Raw genomic sequence first — 17,447 nt, forward strand, 5'->3', positions numbered from 1 at the left:
AAGACTTACATATGCATTACTTAAGGTTCCTGAAACTTCTAGAAAAGCAAAACTGCAGGAACATGAAGATGAACTGGACCTTGAACAAAGCTTGAAACTGTATTTGGTAACTACCACGTACAAGTTGTACAAGAAAGGAAATCAACAGTTCAACTAATAATAAGAGATTAATAATATGGGTAGGAATTCTTGTAAAATGGAACTTGGGAATCTTGACATCTCTCTTCATGAGTGCAATAGTCTCTAGAAGATATACTTGATATGGAAGTGCAAGGGGCTACACTGCACTGTATTTCTGTTCTCCCTTTTGTTTATTCGAGTTCTAGATTGGAGTATGAATTAGATCAGTGCAGTTCCAGTTTTTTGAGCTTTTAAGGTAAAAATCCTTGTTCATACCATTTGATTGGGGATCAAGCTTCCTTGATGTTTATTGTTACAGGCATTGCATAGGAAGTATGTCCCTCCCAGCTTTATATGGTGAATCTATTATGCTGGGAAGACCCTGTTCATTCTGATATCCTACATGTAGGAAGGCCCTTCTGTTGTATTTCCTTCTTTACTCGGTTGTTCTGTGTTGTTTACTAGTTAACACTGGTTGGCTGATAGTATGTATCACAGAGCAGTTGTGGTTTTTCATCTCATAAGGATGATTTTTAAAAGACTGGTGTCAGCAAAGGGTTGAAGCTTAAAGAGTCAAAAGGAGAGGTACTGAGAGAGGGATGACTGTTACATTGCATGAAGCTGCTTTTCCTTTTGAAGTGCAAAAGGAAGAGCAGTCTGCGTTGAGACCAAGAACGTGCATTTCTGCTGGTCAGGAACAAGCTAACTCCATGCGCCCACAGAATCAAGGACCTCGGCCAACAGCATTGCTAGAGACATGATAGCATTGCATGAGCACAGCAAAAAGAGTAGATCAGCCTGTGGTCCTAGTCCTCAAACTACGCTTGCTTGGCACATTGGTGATTGTTGTTAACTTGCATGTTTATAGCCACCTGAACATGATTACTTTTTCTGTCCTGTGATTTATTGCTTCTGATGATGTGTTGCAAATGGGAATAAGTTTTATTCAGTCATAATTGTGGATGTAGTTTGGAGGGAGGCAGAGGGTAGGGTTGGGACGAAACAGTGTTAGCTAACTGAGCAAACTAATAGGTAACTTCCAGACATTGTCAGGAAATTAAGAGTGCAATATTATCTGAGTCTCCAAGCACCTTGATGTGTTAGCATGGTTTGTGGCTATTGGCAACTCCCTAAGAAACTGGTATTGTTCAAGAGTTATCCTTACATGTTCATTTCCCTGTTGATTTGTTACAGTCAGTAAACTTTTTGAGATGGGAAGAAGAAAAGCTGAAGTGTGATGAGTAGCTTATATCATCACAAAATGCAAATGTGTATCACGGAGATAAGCTGGCATTATTTTCAAAGCTAGTGCTGACATTTTTTCAGAGTTAAGCACCAAGTGTTGTAAGTGTAAGTGTGATGAAAAGGAGGGCACTATTGGTGCAGAAGAAACATCCTTTGTTTAATATAGCACTATATCTTTCTGGTAGCACTACATATGACCCAGATCTAGAGCCGTGTGTACTTGCAAGTTTATGCTGTGAGGGCTGAGCTTAGTTAAAATTAGTGGTAACATGGGTAACACTGAAGTAAGTTCCACACATTTGGGTTTCTAAAAAGAGAAGCCCAAACAATGAGGGTTCTTTCCCCTTTCACACATGAATTAGAGAAAGCTGTTCATGGGATTTATTTTTCAAGGAGTACTTGTCCAAGGTAGTAGTTGCAGGCTTGTGAAACTACAGCCGTTTGTCAGGATAAATGGGGAGAGAAAGAAAAATCAAGAATGCAACAGTGAAGCTCAGTGATGTCTGTATAGAGATGGACTATTTTTGCGGGGAGGGCTCCAAGGCTTCTCTGTTGCTTTGAATACAGTAATGTGAAATAGGAAGGCCCTCTGAATGTAGGTGATAACTTCCTTTCCCTTGGGCATGCTGATATGCTGCTCTGCAGATAGTGACTTAGATAAGAAACAGACTTTCTTTACTGTAAAGGGAGCTAACGAGAAGGTAGAACTTGCTGGTTTGTTCTTAACATTATTTTATGCTGTTGATGAGCACTGTCATTCATAGCAGGAGGCATTTTTATTCTCAGGATACTTTGCCTCTCTTAAAGTAGATGCTGAATAAACTGAACTATGTAAACATGAACATGGTTAGCACAGTTTCAAAGTGGCTGCAGAGTCAGGACCTGCCATCTTTGGGTTGTTTCTTTTCTGTTTTTGTGGCTGTTGTTTTGAAGTGTTAGAACTAGTTAATGCATCTGTGTCTCTGTGGCCTACTTAAAGCCTGGGGAGTGCCTCATATTGCTTTTATACTAGCTGGTGCTTTTTTCTAAGTAAACAAGCCAAGAAATCTTAAGTTTTGTGTAGGTAAGTAACATGTCCATGCCTTCTGGTCCTGAATCATTTATTAAGTGAACAACTTAACTTGGTCTTCACTTTTGGGTGGGGGAGAACAATGCCAGAAAAAGATTTTTATGTGGTTTTAGCTAGCTTCCAGGTTGCTGAAGATGACTTGCTAACGTGCTCTTGATTTTGAATTCTGCTTTTCATTCAGTTCACATAGAAGACAAATGTGAGGACGAAGTCTACTCACTGTGGTAGCATACAGTTATATTCTATGTTGTCAGATTTCATGTGCATTTTATGTATTGAACAGAAAGACATGAGTGAACACAGAATGCTGTTACCTTTTAACTGTGGGATATAGTAATAAAGTGAAGACTGTGGGTGCAATATAGTAGAGATGCATCTTTGTCTTTAATAGTTCTTCCAGTACAAGCTGGAAAAGTAGGTGTTGGCATCCATGCTCAGGTTGGCCTTTTAAAGGATAAGGACCACATGTATTATACCATTCCTCCATATGAATTACTTTTACAGTCAAGGGGCAGTGTCTTGGTCCTAGCTTAGGAATTTGGGGGCAGAATTCACTTAGAGCTTTACTGGAAAGTCTAGTGCCACAGTGATTTTATTAGTGTAATATAGTATAACTTTTCATTTACTAAAACAGTTTAGATGGCATAACATACTCATTGCTGCTTTCTAAAATATATAGGAAGGATTGTGGACACTGTTTTCCTGATGCTAATTTGGCTTTAAAAAAGTAAAATATTAATTCCATAAGCACAAAGGAATGCTTTTCCTGGGCAAAAGAAGGAAGTGTCAATGACAAAGTAATGGTGCTTATTTTGAGCTGTCTTTTTCCATGTAAAGACATATATCTGCTTTTAGAAATGGTTGACTATATTGTCTTCAGTAGTATAACATAGAAATTTATGTCAGCATGGTTAATGTTTTTAAGTAACAAAGGCAATTACCATTACTATAAAACATGTCTGAACAGCATTAAAACTATACTGATTTCAGTTTAAAAGTAGGTCTGTTTCAAATTTGGGTCCTGCTGGGTTTGGCATGCAAAGAGGAACACCTGTCTTGGCTCTGGTGGTGAGTTTAATGGGAATGGAAGTGGATACCCCATTGAGTATGCCAAGTTTGAGCTTTTGGTTCTGACGTGCCTGTGTTTATTTAGTTTGCGAAGGTGCCAAGACGCTCTCTGAAGCTGAGTGGGTGCTCACTACCTGTGTACAGTGTGTACCTAGCCATTTGCTATCCATATACTCTTTTTGGATGCATACAATACATGTGTAACATGGACACACACACTATGATGGTTGGCCCTCGGTACTGCACTGTCTATGAGCCTGTGGAGTGGGTGAGAAATGAACATGGTAATTCTGAACTTCAGAGCATGCAGTTCCTGTAATTCTGTCAGTTCGTCTGAGACACTGGGGCAGGATGCTCCCAAGTGCACATTTCAGTGATGCCATGGTCCTTCAGGAGAACACATTTCCAAGTGTCACATGTCTGCTTCAGAGGATCTCTCAACCAGATACCAAATGTTGCTGCTGTTACTTGAACTTCTTTGAACTGAAAAGGAAACACATTACATTGTTCTTCACAAAGCAGAAGGAAGTAATTTTCATGAAATGTTAATAGTAAATATGTCGAAAATAAGTCCACAGACTTCTGTTCATCAAACGTGAACTAAGGCTTAGACTTCAAAGGTAATTATGGGGTGGGATGAATCTTCCTTTGTTTCCACTGAGGTTTCTATGAAGGCACCCAGAAATAAGGTTCCGTATGCTCTAAACATCTGTGGATCAGGGGAGATGTCATTAGCCAGTATTTGCTGTGCTAACCTCTTGTTGCCAGAGTGGGGGCTTTGCGGGGACTGTGTTTGCTCTGAGAAAGATGAATTTGAAGTGCAGGCCAGGCAGCAAATATTCCTCTTCCTTCCTCCCACTCTCCAGAAACCACAAACACTTTTTGCAGAAGCTGTATGTTCCTTTGATTAATAATTGCAGCAGGTTTGGGAGGAGACTTTTGCTGCTGTCAGCAAACTGGAATATATTTTGCCTGCCTACCAGCATGCTTAGGGAATAACTTGTAACATCTTAATTCTGTTGGTCAATTTTACAAGGAATGTGGAAGGCCTGAACTGCAGTGAATGCAGTGAGCACAGCATGGAAGATCCTGTTGTATTGCATAGAGCATGCAGCCTCGTTGCATTCTCTGTGATTCACTGAGAGAGCTGCTGACATCCATACTCCCAATGCCTTTTGCCATCAGTCTTTGAAAACAAAGCACAGTGCCAGAGATTATTTTTATGCTTTGAGAGATTATCTGCTGAGATCATGCTTGGACATAACTCGTAATCAAGTCTTTTGTAAGTGAACCCAGTAAGTACTGAAGTATTTACCCACTCACATATGGGAAATAAGTTACTGTTAAGCTGTCCTTACGATCACTTTCTCCATGTAAAGTATGAAGCTTTAAACAGGGTTGAGGGTTTTTGGTGTTTAGGTATTCAGATACAGTATAACCCATTGGTTGTGAGGGACATGTGGGAGTTGGAGTATCTTTTTGCTGTTCCAGATGCTGCTTTTGACATGCTCCCTGACCTTTTCGCTGCTCAGTATTTCAGCTTGCGAGACTTGCCAACCACTCTGCATTTCTTTGTCCATCTTTCATCACTTGACCCTTCAGCTACCAGAGGCTCTTTTCTGTCTTATCTGTAGTTTTGTATACTTCTTCAGATAGCTACAGCTGATTTTCTGCTGTATGCAGTTTGTCTCTAGCATTGCCAGTTTTACAGATTAAGACACCTGAAGTGGAAGCCAGGGCAGAAACCTGGAAGATGAGGGACTGTTCCAATCTATCACACTTTCACTTTTCCAGTCACTTTGGTAGTTGTCTTGCAACTGTGTGCTACCATGTGAGAAAAAAGCTGAGGACATACCTGCATAATAAGTAACATGCAAAAGTGTAACAGATAGTGTTAACCTTGTCAGTTGCTCCTTAAGGCTTCAAAACGTTTTTTGTGGTGTGACATTTCATAATCACTGCTAAATCAGACTTGGTATATCTGCACTTGAGGAAAGACAGCCAGGCACATTGTGTGTAAGTGTCTGTCAGTTACATGAGTCTTCTACAGTGGGAATCTGTCTTGACTCAGAAAAGGCAGTGGGATTAGGAAGTGATGAAGAAAACAAAGTGTCATTTCTGGTTGTCAGAAGACAGTCTGTAATGCGGAAAATGCTCTTAGCTGTGCAAATTCATTATGCTTTCTGCTGCCATCAACAGTAGTAGGACAAGAAAGGGTTTGTCTATATGTTACTGCTGACAGATCCAGGGGAAACTTTGAAATAGTTACCCAGCTGTGTTTCTACCAAAGCAGCCAATATGATTATGTATGAAAAGGAGTAGAGAAATGTGTTTAGAACTAACTTTGAGCTCCATTCAGTGTTAAATACAGAAGGGTCAAAGTGGAGGGAAAAGGTTCTGACTCTATTGTCCCCCTGTCTGCCAGCATTTTGTACCAAAGCCACACTAAATATGGAGGCACTACTATTGATCATTGCTGTTTCAAGAGCAACTGCAAAGCATCTGGCACACTTCAGCTTCCTGTCTGCCAGCTTGGGTAGAGTGCTGTCCTAAACATAATAGGGCAGAAGTTTTTGGGGAGACTAGTCTGTTAAAGGATTCCTAAAAGGTAAGTCTGATGCCTATTGGTTATCCTAGACAATGGGCAGATTCACACTGTGACTATTGCAGCTGGTGCTGTGTGATTATGATGTGGGGAAGTGTCCAGACCTCATCTATAGGTTTTAAACTGTGCACAGTCACAACAACAGAAGATGAATGCACGTGCATTAAAGTTGATGTTTTCAAAGGTGCCTGATGTAATTTGTTAACTAATTCCCATTTTAATTCACAAGAACTTGAATACCTTCTTATGCTCTTTAGAAATTCTTTGGTCCCATTTAATTTAGGCTATTTATGGCTGTGCTTGAATTCCTGTAAGCAAACAGTAGGCTTGTAAAAGTTTGGCTATTGTAGGATTATCTGTAGGATGGTTTTGGCGTTGAAATGCAAATCATGTACTGAAGAGTTATAATTGATCAAGACCTCAGTTTTCTGGCAAAATTATTGGGTCTTGGTTTTGCATCTGATCCCAAAGTGCATTGAAAAGTAATGGCAGTTTTTCCCTTAGCTTCACTGGGCAGTGGATCAGGTCTTCTACAGTCTGACTGCTGATAATACCTCTCTCAGTTTTTTATTGCTTAAGTGGTAATTATTTAGGCTTTGGAAGTGAAATTCTTTCAAACAAAATACTTCAAGCTATCCCTCATAGGACCAAAATGAGAATGCAGAAGAGCCAGCTGTATCTGTGATTAGGAGTGTTACTGCCAGTAATACAAAAGGTTTCTCAGATGTCTTGGAAAACCTTCTGTATAGAAGTATAATGTCTCTTCTAAAGGCCTGTGAAGGAAAGCTACTGGCAAGTGCACTGCCACAGCTTTTGAAAAAGAGCAAGACAGGAATGCTTTAAGATCTGTTTTTGCAGAGCAGAACTTGAGATGTACCTTGCAGTGTGCATCTTGTAAAAATGGTTGCTAAGCACTAGCAGAAAGTCCACTCTTTTTAAAGTATTTTTTTACATCTTTGATGTTTTTTCCTTCCATGTGCAATATCCTGTTGACACAAAGGATGAATAGCAACTTATTTGAAACACCCTGATGGTGACAAATAGGCCACTCTTTTGCTTCCTGCAACAGTTTCTTGCAAACACATGCCTCTTGTAGCAAAGATTCAGGTGTCTTGGAACATACTTAAAGTAAGATAAATGCAGACAATAATTTAACATACTAAATGATTTTATGAATTTCTTACCTAGCCAGGCTACACCAAGAAGAATCTAAAGGAAACTCGCTGGTCAGATGTTGTCACAGGAGTCACGGACAACATGGAGACGATCAATGTGATCAAGCGATTGCCAAAGTTTATTCAAATACAGTGCTCCTTTTATACCCTTACACCCTTAGGTTTCTTATGTAACAGCCTTGGATACTGAGCTCTAATTGGTTAGTCTAGAGGTTACTACCGTTTACAAAGCTAATGTTTATAACTTGTTATAATTGCGATTAAATACCTTACTCTAAAAATACAGTGGGAAACTACAACCTTGACAGAGATTATTCTTTGCACGGTTTCAGTGGAAAATTACAGAGGCCTAACAAGACAATTGACCTTGCTTATGCCTGCCAAAAATCTTCTTACCTTACAGTAACAAGGCTCAGGGTATCGTGATCGCTCACTACGTGGCCTTGGCTCTTTAACAATTCCCATAGTCAGAGGCATCACGCCATGCTAAAAAGACGCTAATAACCTTAAACTTAGGCATTTATAGTCTATATAGCTCATGGGAAATAAATAGAAAGGAACTCAGAATTAGACATCCCTTGGAAAGTGACTTATATCTCTTCATGTAAGTGGTGCAGTACTGAAGTAATCTAATTTTATACAGAACCATTGTGTCACAGATTTTTGTTAATTTTGTATGTGTGTATGAGTCTGTATATGTATTTGGCAGATACTCAGAATATTATAATCATAGAATGGTTTGGAAGGGACCTTAAAGATAATTTAGTTCTAATCCCCCTGCCATGGGCAGGGACAGCTTCCACTAGACCAGGTTGCTCAAAGCCCTGTCCAGCCTGGCCTTGAACACTGCCAGGGACGGGGCAGCCACAGCTTCTCTGGGCAACCTATGCCAGTGTTTCGTCACTCTCACAGTAAAGAATTTCTTCCTTATATCTAATGTAAGCCTCCCTTTTGTCAGCTTAAATCCATTCCCACTTGTCCTGTCCCTACATGCCTTTGTAAAAAGTCCCTCTCCAGATTTCTTGTTGGCCCCTTCAGGTACTGGAAAGCTGCTTGAAGGTCTCCCTGGAGCCTTCTCTTTTGCAGGCTGAATAAGTCTGACTCTCCCAGCCTGTCTTCACAGGAGAAGTGCTCTCCTCACAGGAGAGGTGCTTCAGCCTCTGATCAACTTTATGGCCTCCTGTGGACTTGGCTCCGAAAGCTCCACGTCTCTTTTGTGTTGGGTGCCCCAGAGCTGGATGCAGTCCTGCAGGTTGGGGTCCCACAAGAGCAGAGTAAAGGGGGCAGGATCACCTCCCTCATTTGGCCAACTGTTGCTGCAAAACTGCAGATCTTTACTGGCTATCTGTTGCATTGATTGCCCTTCTGGGGCTCGACCTTGCAACAGGCTGGACGAGAATGGTGCTTAGATGCTTCTCATCTTTATCCTTTTTGTACCAGGCTGACATTGGGCTGCAAAGTATTTGATAAGGCATCTGAGCAATGGCAAAGATGAAGAAGGGTTGCTGGAAGTGAACTCAGATGATGTTCTGCATGCTTCAAATGTGCTATATTGGCCATGGCAAATTTCAGTGAGAATAAAAAAGTACTGCAAACCGTCATAATTTCTTGCCAAATGGGTCATCGCGGTGCAATCCTGTGACTATTTGTTGTAACTGGACTTGTTGTGCCTTAATGATTTTCTCTGACTATTTCCTGCCAAAGTGCTGGGATCTGGGGGAGCTGACGAGTTCCATATTTCAAGTACTGAGTGGGCTGTAGTTGAGGAGAAACACATCCCTGCTTTTTGTGCATGGCACCTTCCACATTGGCGAGGAGAACATAAATGTAGTTATTTGCCTTCTAGACAGACTTATTGTGAGAGGCAGATGCCCTTATGGGAGCAGAAGGTGTTTGGATTGGGACCAGCAGCAGTAGATGGTGATGGGCTCTGAGGATTTTAAGATGTTGATGCAGGGCCAGCGTGTCAGGAAACATTTCTCATTTTGTTTACTTTGCACTCCCAATGTCCAGACAAGCCCAGGAGAGTTAGCCCACAGCCAGCCCCAAACAAATAGACCGTGTAGCATTTGTTCAGTTCTGGTCATTACCAAACCTGGAGGTTGGCCAAGTCAGTAGAGTTGACTCTGGCAGCAAATACATGTTATGTTTCCCGTTCAGAAGATGGGTTTGAGGAGTATGCTCATTTAGTGCTTGAAAATGCATGGCTTTCTGCCTTGTTTTATGAGAGGACTTGCAATATGTTGATGTAATTCCACACTTTGTCATGTGTTATTTACATAGTGTTTGCACCTCACTGTTCTCTGCATCAGTGCCAGTGCCCTGATATTTCTGCAATTTATTTTTATGATCTTGGTGTTGAAACAGCTGTAAAAACAACTAGTGAAAATGAGCCAGCTGCTGGAATTTCTGATTCTGAGTCTGGCTTGTAGTAGGCATTTTCTGAAAGGCAAAGAGGGATGCAAAAAAACAAATAAACTTAATCTCATGACTAAATACAATTCCTTTTAACAAAAAAGGTGGATAAATTTTGGTTGCTGAAGAGATTTAAATCACTAATAAATGAAATAATGCAACTGCTTTGTATAGAAAGTGTGCAGACATACTACTGCTTTAAAGGAGATCTTATACTTGCGTGTGAGGACTTGGGAGCAGTTGAATGCCATCTTTCCAACACCTCATTTGTTTTAGTATTGCAGAAATACTTTAAGATACAAATTTTACCAAAGAGATGTACATCAAATAGCTTTTTCCCTGGCTAGCTAAAATCCAAATGCTTAGTTTGCACACTGGTGTCAACATCAGTGAAACAGGATTTTGAGGAATTAAATTAAAAATAGCCTTTCATCCAAGCAGTTAATTGCTTTTGACTTCGGTATTTAGATTCTTGTTTGTGGTCCAAGTGTAATGGGGGCCTGGTGTCCTTAACACTGCAGTGATACATGTAATTACTGTATTTGAACTCTTCCTTTGTTCCTGCCTTGAGTCTGGCCTATGTAGCAGAGATAAACTGATCAGGTCAGCTGAAGCTGAGAGCTGTGGTTGTGCAGCAAGGAGCAGGGGATAGTGTATGGGTAATGATTTTGTTCTTCACTTTTTTTCAGTTGCTATAACTTACCCACTGTTTACAATGTTATTTGCTAATTCACTTCCTAAGGATGTGAGTTGAAGGGCTGCTCCTTGGCATTTACTTTGGCCTAGCCAAAACACAGCAGCATCCAAGAGATTTCTGCTTATATTAAAAAAGTACTAATTATGAGTTGGGTGCATTTCCTTTTGGAGAGAATGATCTCATATAGCACAGGTAAGTCTGTCCTCATTGGAAATGGTAATGCATTTCACCATACATGGTGATGAGCAGAGGTAGGCTGCAAGTCAGTTTCATAAAACCTGTTGTTTATGGATGAAGTAGATTCTTAGAGATTATCTGACCATTGCTTATTATAAATTATTTTGCTTAACTTGTCTTCCTCCTTCTGAAGAGCTAAGGTAATGAGAGAGCTTGGGCATCAAGGGATAAAGCTGTACCATTTTCAGAGGCTGCTTGGCCACTGCTTTGTTGCATTCATAATTAATTGTTACAGAGCAAAGTGATTTAAAAATATTATAAGAGCCCAGAAGTGTGGGCAGACATTTATGAAAAGGCACTGAGAAAGCAAGCTATTAATTTTTCTAGTGGTAGTAAAATCTTTGTTTGCAGCTCCAGACTGGAAGGAGGCAAGTTTCAGCTCAGAAACCTCACTGCAATATCTAACATACTCTGCAGCCTTAGAGCTGCAGTTTTCGGAGTGTGTACTCTGAAGATACAGCACCCTCATAGAAACCTTCTATCAGTGTGGTCTAAGGGTTTATCAACTGGTGTGTTCTTGTTCAAATGAAATTGTAATCCTAGGCACAAAACCCCAATCTTTGCTCTCTTGAGAACCAGACACATTTGTATGTTTTGCAGGGACACTCTGCTCAGGTAAATGCAACAGTGCAAGTGTTCTGGGTGACTCTAGATGAATTCTAAAGGGGCCTGAGAAAGATGTTATTTTCCTTGTTCTGAGAGGAGTATCACCAAGTGATTTAAGTTTTGATCCTGCAACAAGTACTTGGCTGTGAAACCTCTGTGCTCAGGTTGTGGCACGTTAACATCAGTAGGCACAGAGCAGTTAAGTTTTAACCACGGAGATCAGATTCCAAGATTCAGCCCAAAGCAGAGACATGACAACAGGCTGTGTGGGTGTTAAAAGCAAAAGGTATAAATGCACAGCAGATATGGTAGGTGGAGAAGTTGTTCCAAAGGTGTGAATAGTAGGAAGAAAGAAGGCAAAGGAAAAATGGGCTGAAAACCACTCCTGACTGGAATCTATTGATCTATTTATTTCTTCTTGCTTGATTATATTGCAGTTTATTTTGCAATGATGTAACACTATCCAAACTGCTGTATTAATTGTCGGAGGGATGGCCTTGTCTACTGAATGAATGTGTGTTTCTGTTTCTGGTCTACCTTAGGAGCTGAGCACATATCCTTGCAATGCTGATGTGTTTTACTATGATCAGGAACATGCTGCTGTATAGGGGATTGGAGCTGGAGTGCCAGGCTTGGACTTATCTCCTGCCTGCAGTGTTTAGAATGTTTTATTGTTTTCCCATCCTGATGTTTGGAACCAATGGATCATTGCCTATGAAGCTGTCTTTCTCAGGCTCTAACAGCTGTGCAAGTTCCTGACTAGGCAAGAAAGGCTGCCAGTGGTAGTCTATGAAGAAGAGAAACATGTTCTTCAAGCACTTAAGCACAGTGAAATTTCACTGTTAATTTTGCACACTGGTGTGTTTGTGGTTATAGTCACATTTTATTCTGTTTAGGTAAATAGTGGTTGGCACGTGTAGGTCTCAGTTTGATTTGTGTTTCAACTGAAAATATCAGAACTTGAAATTCAAATCCTGAGCTTGTTGAGCTTATCAGACTTATTAACAGAGTTAATAGGGAATCATGAAGAGCCTTTTGACCATGAAGGTTAAGCATATGACTACATGATTGTGTGTACAAAATCCATCAGGAAGATCCATCTCTGTCCAGAGATAGTTAGAAAGTTTAGTTTTAAAAAGGCTGAGCAGCTACATAAAACTTTGTCAAGTTTAATTCCACACTTCAGCTCTGATTTTGACACACTTCTTGTGCCTTGAGTTGACACACCAAAATTCTGCATGATTTGCAAAATGTCTGATAAAAAGCATGGCTGGATGCACTCTCACTTTGGTCAAGTGGTGCTTGTATGAGGGAGTATGGAGCTATTCTTGTATTTACTGCCACCATTCCATTAAATGGGCTTTGGTAAAACAAAACAAAAAAAGCCTGCTTGTCTGGTGGGGTATATTAAGCCCTGGAGAAGCAGAGGCTTCTTTAATATTTGCTTAAAGCAGCAAGCCTGTCAGGAGGTACGGTAGTGAGAAGCACACACACTGCTTTCCTTAGTCCAGAGATGTTTCGTAAATTCATTCCTTGTTACTGCCTACAGTCCAGGAGAACTCATCTCAAGAAACAGCTGATGTATTCCTCAGTGCTAGTTCAAATATCTTACATTGTACTTGAACAAATCTTTTGCTTCTTTCCTGCTTTTTAGCAACTGAGGTCAATATTGCTACTGTCTCAGTTGATGGGGTGCTTAAGAATAAGCAGACAGATGCTAAATGCTTTTCAAGCACACCTTTGTATCTGGGGCATATTTCTTTTCCAGCTGAGTTGAAAGGAGCAAGTTACTGCCTGGATAATAATCTAATTATTTACCTTTTTCTCCTTTTTTTTCTATTTTTTTTTTTGTCAGCAGGAGACTTGCCCAGTGCCAGCATGGAAGAGCACAATGGCTCTGCAGAGATTCCCCCACCGAGCCAAGGGCGGCATAGTGCCATCAAGTGCGGGTGGCTGCGGAAGCAAGGAGGCTTTGTCAAGACCTGGCACACACGTTGGTTTGTTCTCAAGGGTGACCAGCTTTACTATTTCAAAGATGAAGATGAAACCAAGCCCTTGGTGAGTGATGGGAGGTGAGAGAGGGAAACAGGTTAATGAAAACAGGGTTGTCTGGTGTTTAAAGAAACAAACCTTTTAATTTCTGTGACTGACTCAGTATGACTTGGGATTTTGATAACAGTGAATACAAAACTGAGTCAGGCCTTGGCAGTTAGTGCGGTTTCCCCATTAGCCTTGTTTCTACAGCTTCCTTTCCCATGTCAGGTTTATGATTGCATAATTTTAAATGGAGTGGAGTGTACATGAAGTTAAAGTAGCAAAAGAAAGTCAGATGGACTTGACTGAGGCCGATGAATAAGCTGTATTTGAAAAGGTGGAGTAGCCCTACTTTCTGTCTACCTAAATAGGAAATCCTGTAAGACTGCAGCCTGAATACTTTGCCATCTGTAATGTAGGACACACTGCTGTCTGCTGCCTGGTTCTGTTGTGGTGATTTACTGCTCCCTAATGCTCATGTGTTTTCCTATTATTTAGCTTTTTCACCAGCATGCCTTAGGCCATCTATCTTGAGAGTGCCGTAAGTGTAAATAATGCTGCCCCTCAAAGTAGGCAGGCCTGAGCCTCTGTGATAATAAATTAAGAGAGATCTTCTACTAGTACACATAGGAGTGTTATAATTCTACATATTAATCACTTCCTAGATGCTTGTGACTTCAGAAAAAGCCCTGAAATTTTTACTTCTGTACAGATATTAAAATACAACCACTCTTATATTTGTTATGCCTAGTAAAGTTTTGGTTTGTGCAATTTGACATAAAGTTTTATGTGCAATTTGACAAGTTGTTCTCAGACATATAAAGCCCATCTAATCTAGCTTCCTGCATGGAACAGGTCATGATGCTTTGTCAAGCTTTGCAGCTTGTATTGTGGTGCACATGTCAAGAAAACTGTTCAGTCTTGAGGTATTGTTCCCAAAGAAGGTTCTTGTACTAGTTAATTTCTGAGTATCAATTTTACAGCCTTGGTAGCAGTTTGTCCTTAAAATTATCACATCATATAGGTTAATAAAATATCACACTGCGTATTTACAACTTACATGTTTTTATGACTACTTTGAATATGAAATAGCTAATAAGTTCTGGGAAATCAAATGTATCTTTCACTATATATATAGTGTTTATGAAGAAGGTAAAAACAGCCATCAAAACAAAAACGTCTATGGGCCAGAGGCTGGGTTTCCAGAATACAACTCTGCTTCCTAGCATTTGACATCTGCTAGTACGTCTGCATGCAAGGACTTCATAGCTTTTTGAGGGATGACACAATGCCGTATTGTGTGGAACTTTGTACAGCACTATGAAACCCAAATTGCCATCTTGTCTGTCTACCACCGACCTGTGGGATGACTTCAAAAGATTCTGTTGATTTTGTTACTTACCTTTTGCAAAATGGAGATGGTGATTTTGATCTTCTCATACCTTTGATAGATAAGGTATAACTTTATTAAATAACTGACAGTTTGAGTTTTCCATTGAGAGATGCCACAGGAAGAGGGGAGAAATGCCAGCAGAAGTGTAACTTAAAATAAGCCAATAGGTTTGGAAAATGAATGTCCTTTCCAAATTAGGATCAGTCAGTTTCTCATGTTGGTGTAGCTTTGGAATGTTTCTGTCAGTTCCTAAAATACGTCCTAGGTTCAATGCCATATACAGAAGTGGGTTTTTTTCCATTTAACTATACTGAAGGGTTTGCTGCATTAACTTAGATAAAAAAATCACTATGACCTTCTAGGAACCCTGTTGTTATTACTGTGGAGAGCTAAAGCAAGGAACTCAACTGATACCATGAATTTTCAGTGCATAGGGATATCATTAGGAAATAGTAAGCAGTACTTATTATTGGATTAGCCATGTAATATTGGGTCTGTGTTTAGAATAAATACTGTTTATTCACTACGGGATTATAGAGCGTGTACAATGTACAATTGTACAATAATTCTTTTAGACAATAATATAATTAACAGAGTTAATGAGGTTGGTTTTATTTCCCCAAATGGATTGTAGTTTTTATTCTGCTTACTGGTTGGTTGTATTTGGAAAGAGGCAGAGAGTGGCGATTACTTGTCCTGAGGAATGCTCTAATTGCACATCTTGTGTATGTATATTTGCAGGAGGTGGAAGAATGACAGCAGGAGGGGACACACAAACCTGTGAGTTTGTGTTCACAGCCTTAATGTAAATTAGAGGAAAGCAGAATCCAGTTTTTGGTATGAAATCAGTAGGTGTCCAGAGTGCCAGTCTGCTTAATATTTGGGCTTGGATCCTGTCCAGTCTGCACCAGAAATTATGCCATGGTATTTGTGGTTTTGGAAGTGATGGAGATGTGAATGGGACTGAATTATAGAAAAATTCTATTATCTGTCAGACTATTCTGCAGGTGGCTGTGTACAGTGGGATTAAAGAAAAGAAATAACATTTGTGTCTAAACTATCAGTAAATGTTTGGAATTCCTGAAGCGTGCTCATTTCCTGCTAGTAATACAGGTAGCCATCACATACGCTTTAGTCAATTTGTGTACATCTCTTTGATGTTAGACTATTAAATTTAAAGGTCGTTAACTATGAGTGTGAGTATGGGGAAATGTCTCTGCCAGCCTGTTTCAGATGCCTATAGGCATCCTGAGCTAGGGAAGAACAGCAGCAGAAAAATCAGCACACAGATGTTCATCTTACAGTGAAGGTCAGTGAATTGCCATTGATTCTTTAACATCATCAAACACAAGAAACTTTCCCTTTGTAGTTTTACCAGTAAGAATAGCAGATACCTTTTGCTCTGATATCCTTGAAATGACTCTGGGGATCTGGCAAAGATGTCATTTCTGTTTACTGAAGATGTGGGTATGGATAACAAAAATCTAGTCAATTCCAGAAGAGAGAAAACCTAACAAATAAATCAGCAAGGCATGTGAAGAAATAAATTATGATGTCTGATAATTCTGTGTAATTTTGACTATTTGGAAGTGATGCTGGATATTGTCTTGCCTACTGTCTTTGTAAGTCACCTTACTCCTGACAGCCCACATTGTACTTTAGGAAGCTAGTATTATGCTAGATCTGAAGGTCAGCTATCCAAACTTGAAATGTGGGCAGCTGAAATAAATTGGCATTTAGCATTCCCTCCTTCACAGTACAGCTGTTGTTTAAAAGCAGCCCATGAAAATGTATTTCTTGGTTTTTTACTCTGTCTGTGATTTACTTCTTCATCTGTTTCTGCGTTGGCATGGTCTGCATGGGCAGAGGTCTGCATGGGCAGAGGAAGTCAGCACCTTAGTGAAACAGTCTATTCTTTCTGTAGTTTCATAAACAGGAGCTTCCAAGCATCATCTCCTTGTAGCTTTGCTGTTACACTCTCCTGGTGTTACTGAGGAAGCGTGTTTATGGGAGCAAAACTAGGTAACCTGTAGTGATGGAGCATCATCAGTACGAGGTTGTAAATGGGCAAGTTTATCCAGTCAAAGCAGTGTTTCAGTCTTAGGCACTTAATGTCATTGCCACTCAACTTGGTTTATGGTCTTGAATTTGAGACATTTACAGCAGAGAGATCTTAAAGAACTATGAACTAGCTTTCAAGAAACACTTGGTGTAGGCCTGAAAGCAGATTATGATCTGCTATTTCAGTTTATATCCCATTCTGAACACTTGCTGCACAGTTTTTATCCTCTAGATCCTAGTTCTTAATGGTTTGGTGTAATGCTAAGCAGTATTCAGTGGCTCACAGCATCTTAGACAAATCCTGGGAAGGGACAGCAGATTTGAATGCTGAGGTGTGAATCTTAAATGTGGAATTTTACTTGGTCTTTGATGAAACTGTAAGTAAGTGGCAGCTGGAATTGTAAGTACAGGTACAAACAGAATATTCTGAAGTATTTCTTTCTGGCAAAATATGTGCATCTCGTTTAACTTGATTTCTGTAACAATTTCATTGACAGAAAAATCCATTTAATGGCATTAATAGAACATGACAAATTTCAGTTGCATTTTAAAATGAAAATAAAGCCTTCTAATGAACATGTTATATAGAAATTAATGGGATAATTACGTAATTTGAAACTTAGCCTGTTGGTAGGGGAAATCTTCAGTATTAATATTGGACATGATTAAAGATTGAGCATCATGCTTTTTTTACAAGTTAAAAGGGAATGGATAACATTTCT

General features: G+C 39.9%; 1 protein-coding gene across 4 annotated transcripts in view; it reads left to right on the forward strand.

Annotated features, from left to right (window-relative positions):
* Positions 1–17,447, forward strand: part of ARHGAP24 (Rho GTPase activating protein 24) — a 210,359-nt gene that overhangs the window by 25,870 nt on the left and 167,042 nt on the right. For 2 of the 4 annotated variants that reach the window (XM_031046816.2, XM_031046814.2), the window contains exon 2: positions 13,096–13,295. In XM_031046816.2, coding sequence (XP_030902676.1) covers positions 13,116–13,295 — 180 coding nt within the window. In that variant the 5' untranslated portion in view covers positions 13,096–13,115. Of the gene's footprint in view, positions 1–13,092; positions 13,296–17,447 lie in introns of those variants that run through there. The other 2 variants (XM_031046815.2, XM_031046813.2) reach the window with 2 other exon arrangements.

The sequence above is a fragment of the Melopsittacus undulatus genome, chromosome 7, assembly GCF_012275295.1.
Source record: "Melopsittacus undulatus isolate bMelUnd1 chromosome 7, bMelUnd1.mat.Z, whole genome shotgun sequence".
Taxonomy (NCBI): Eukaryota; Metazoa; Chordata; class Aves; order Psittaciformes; family Psittaculidae; genus Melopsittacus; species Melopsittacus undulatus.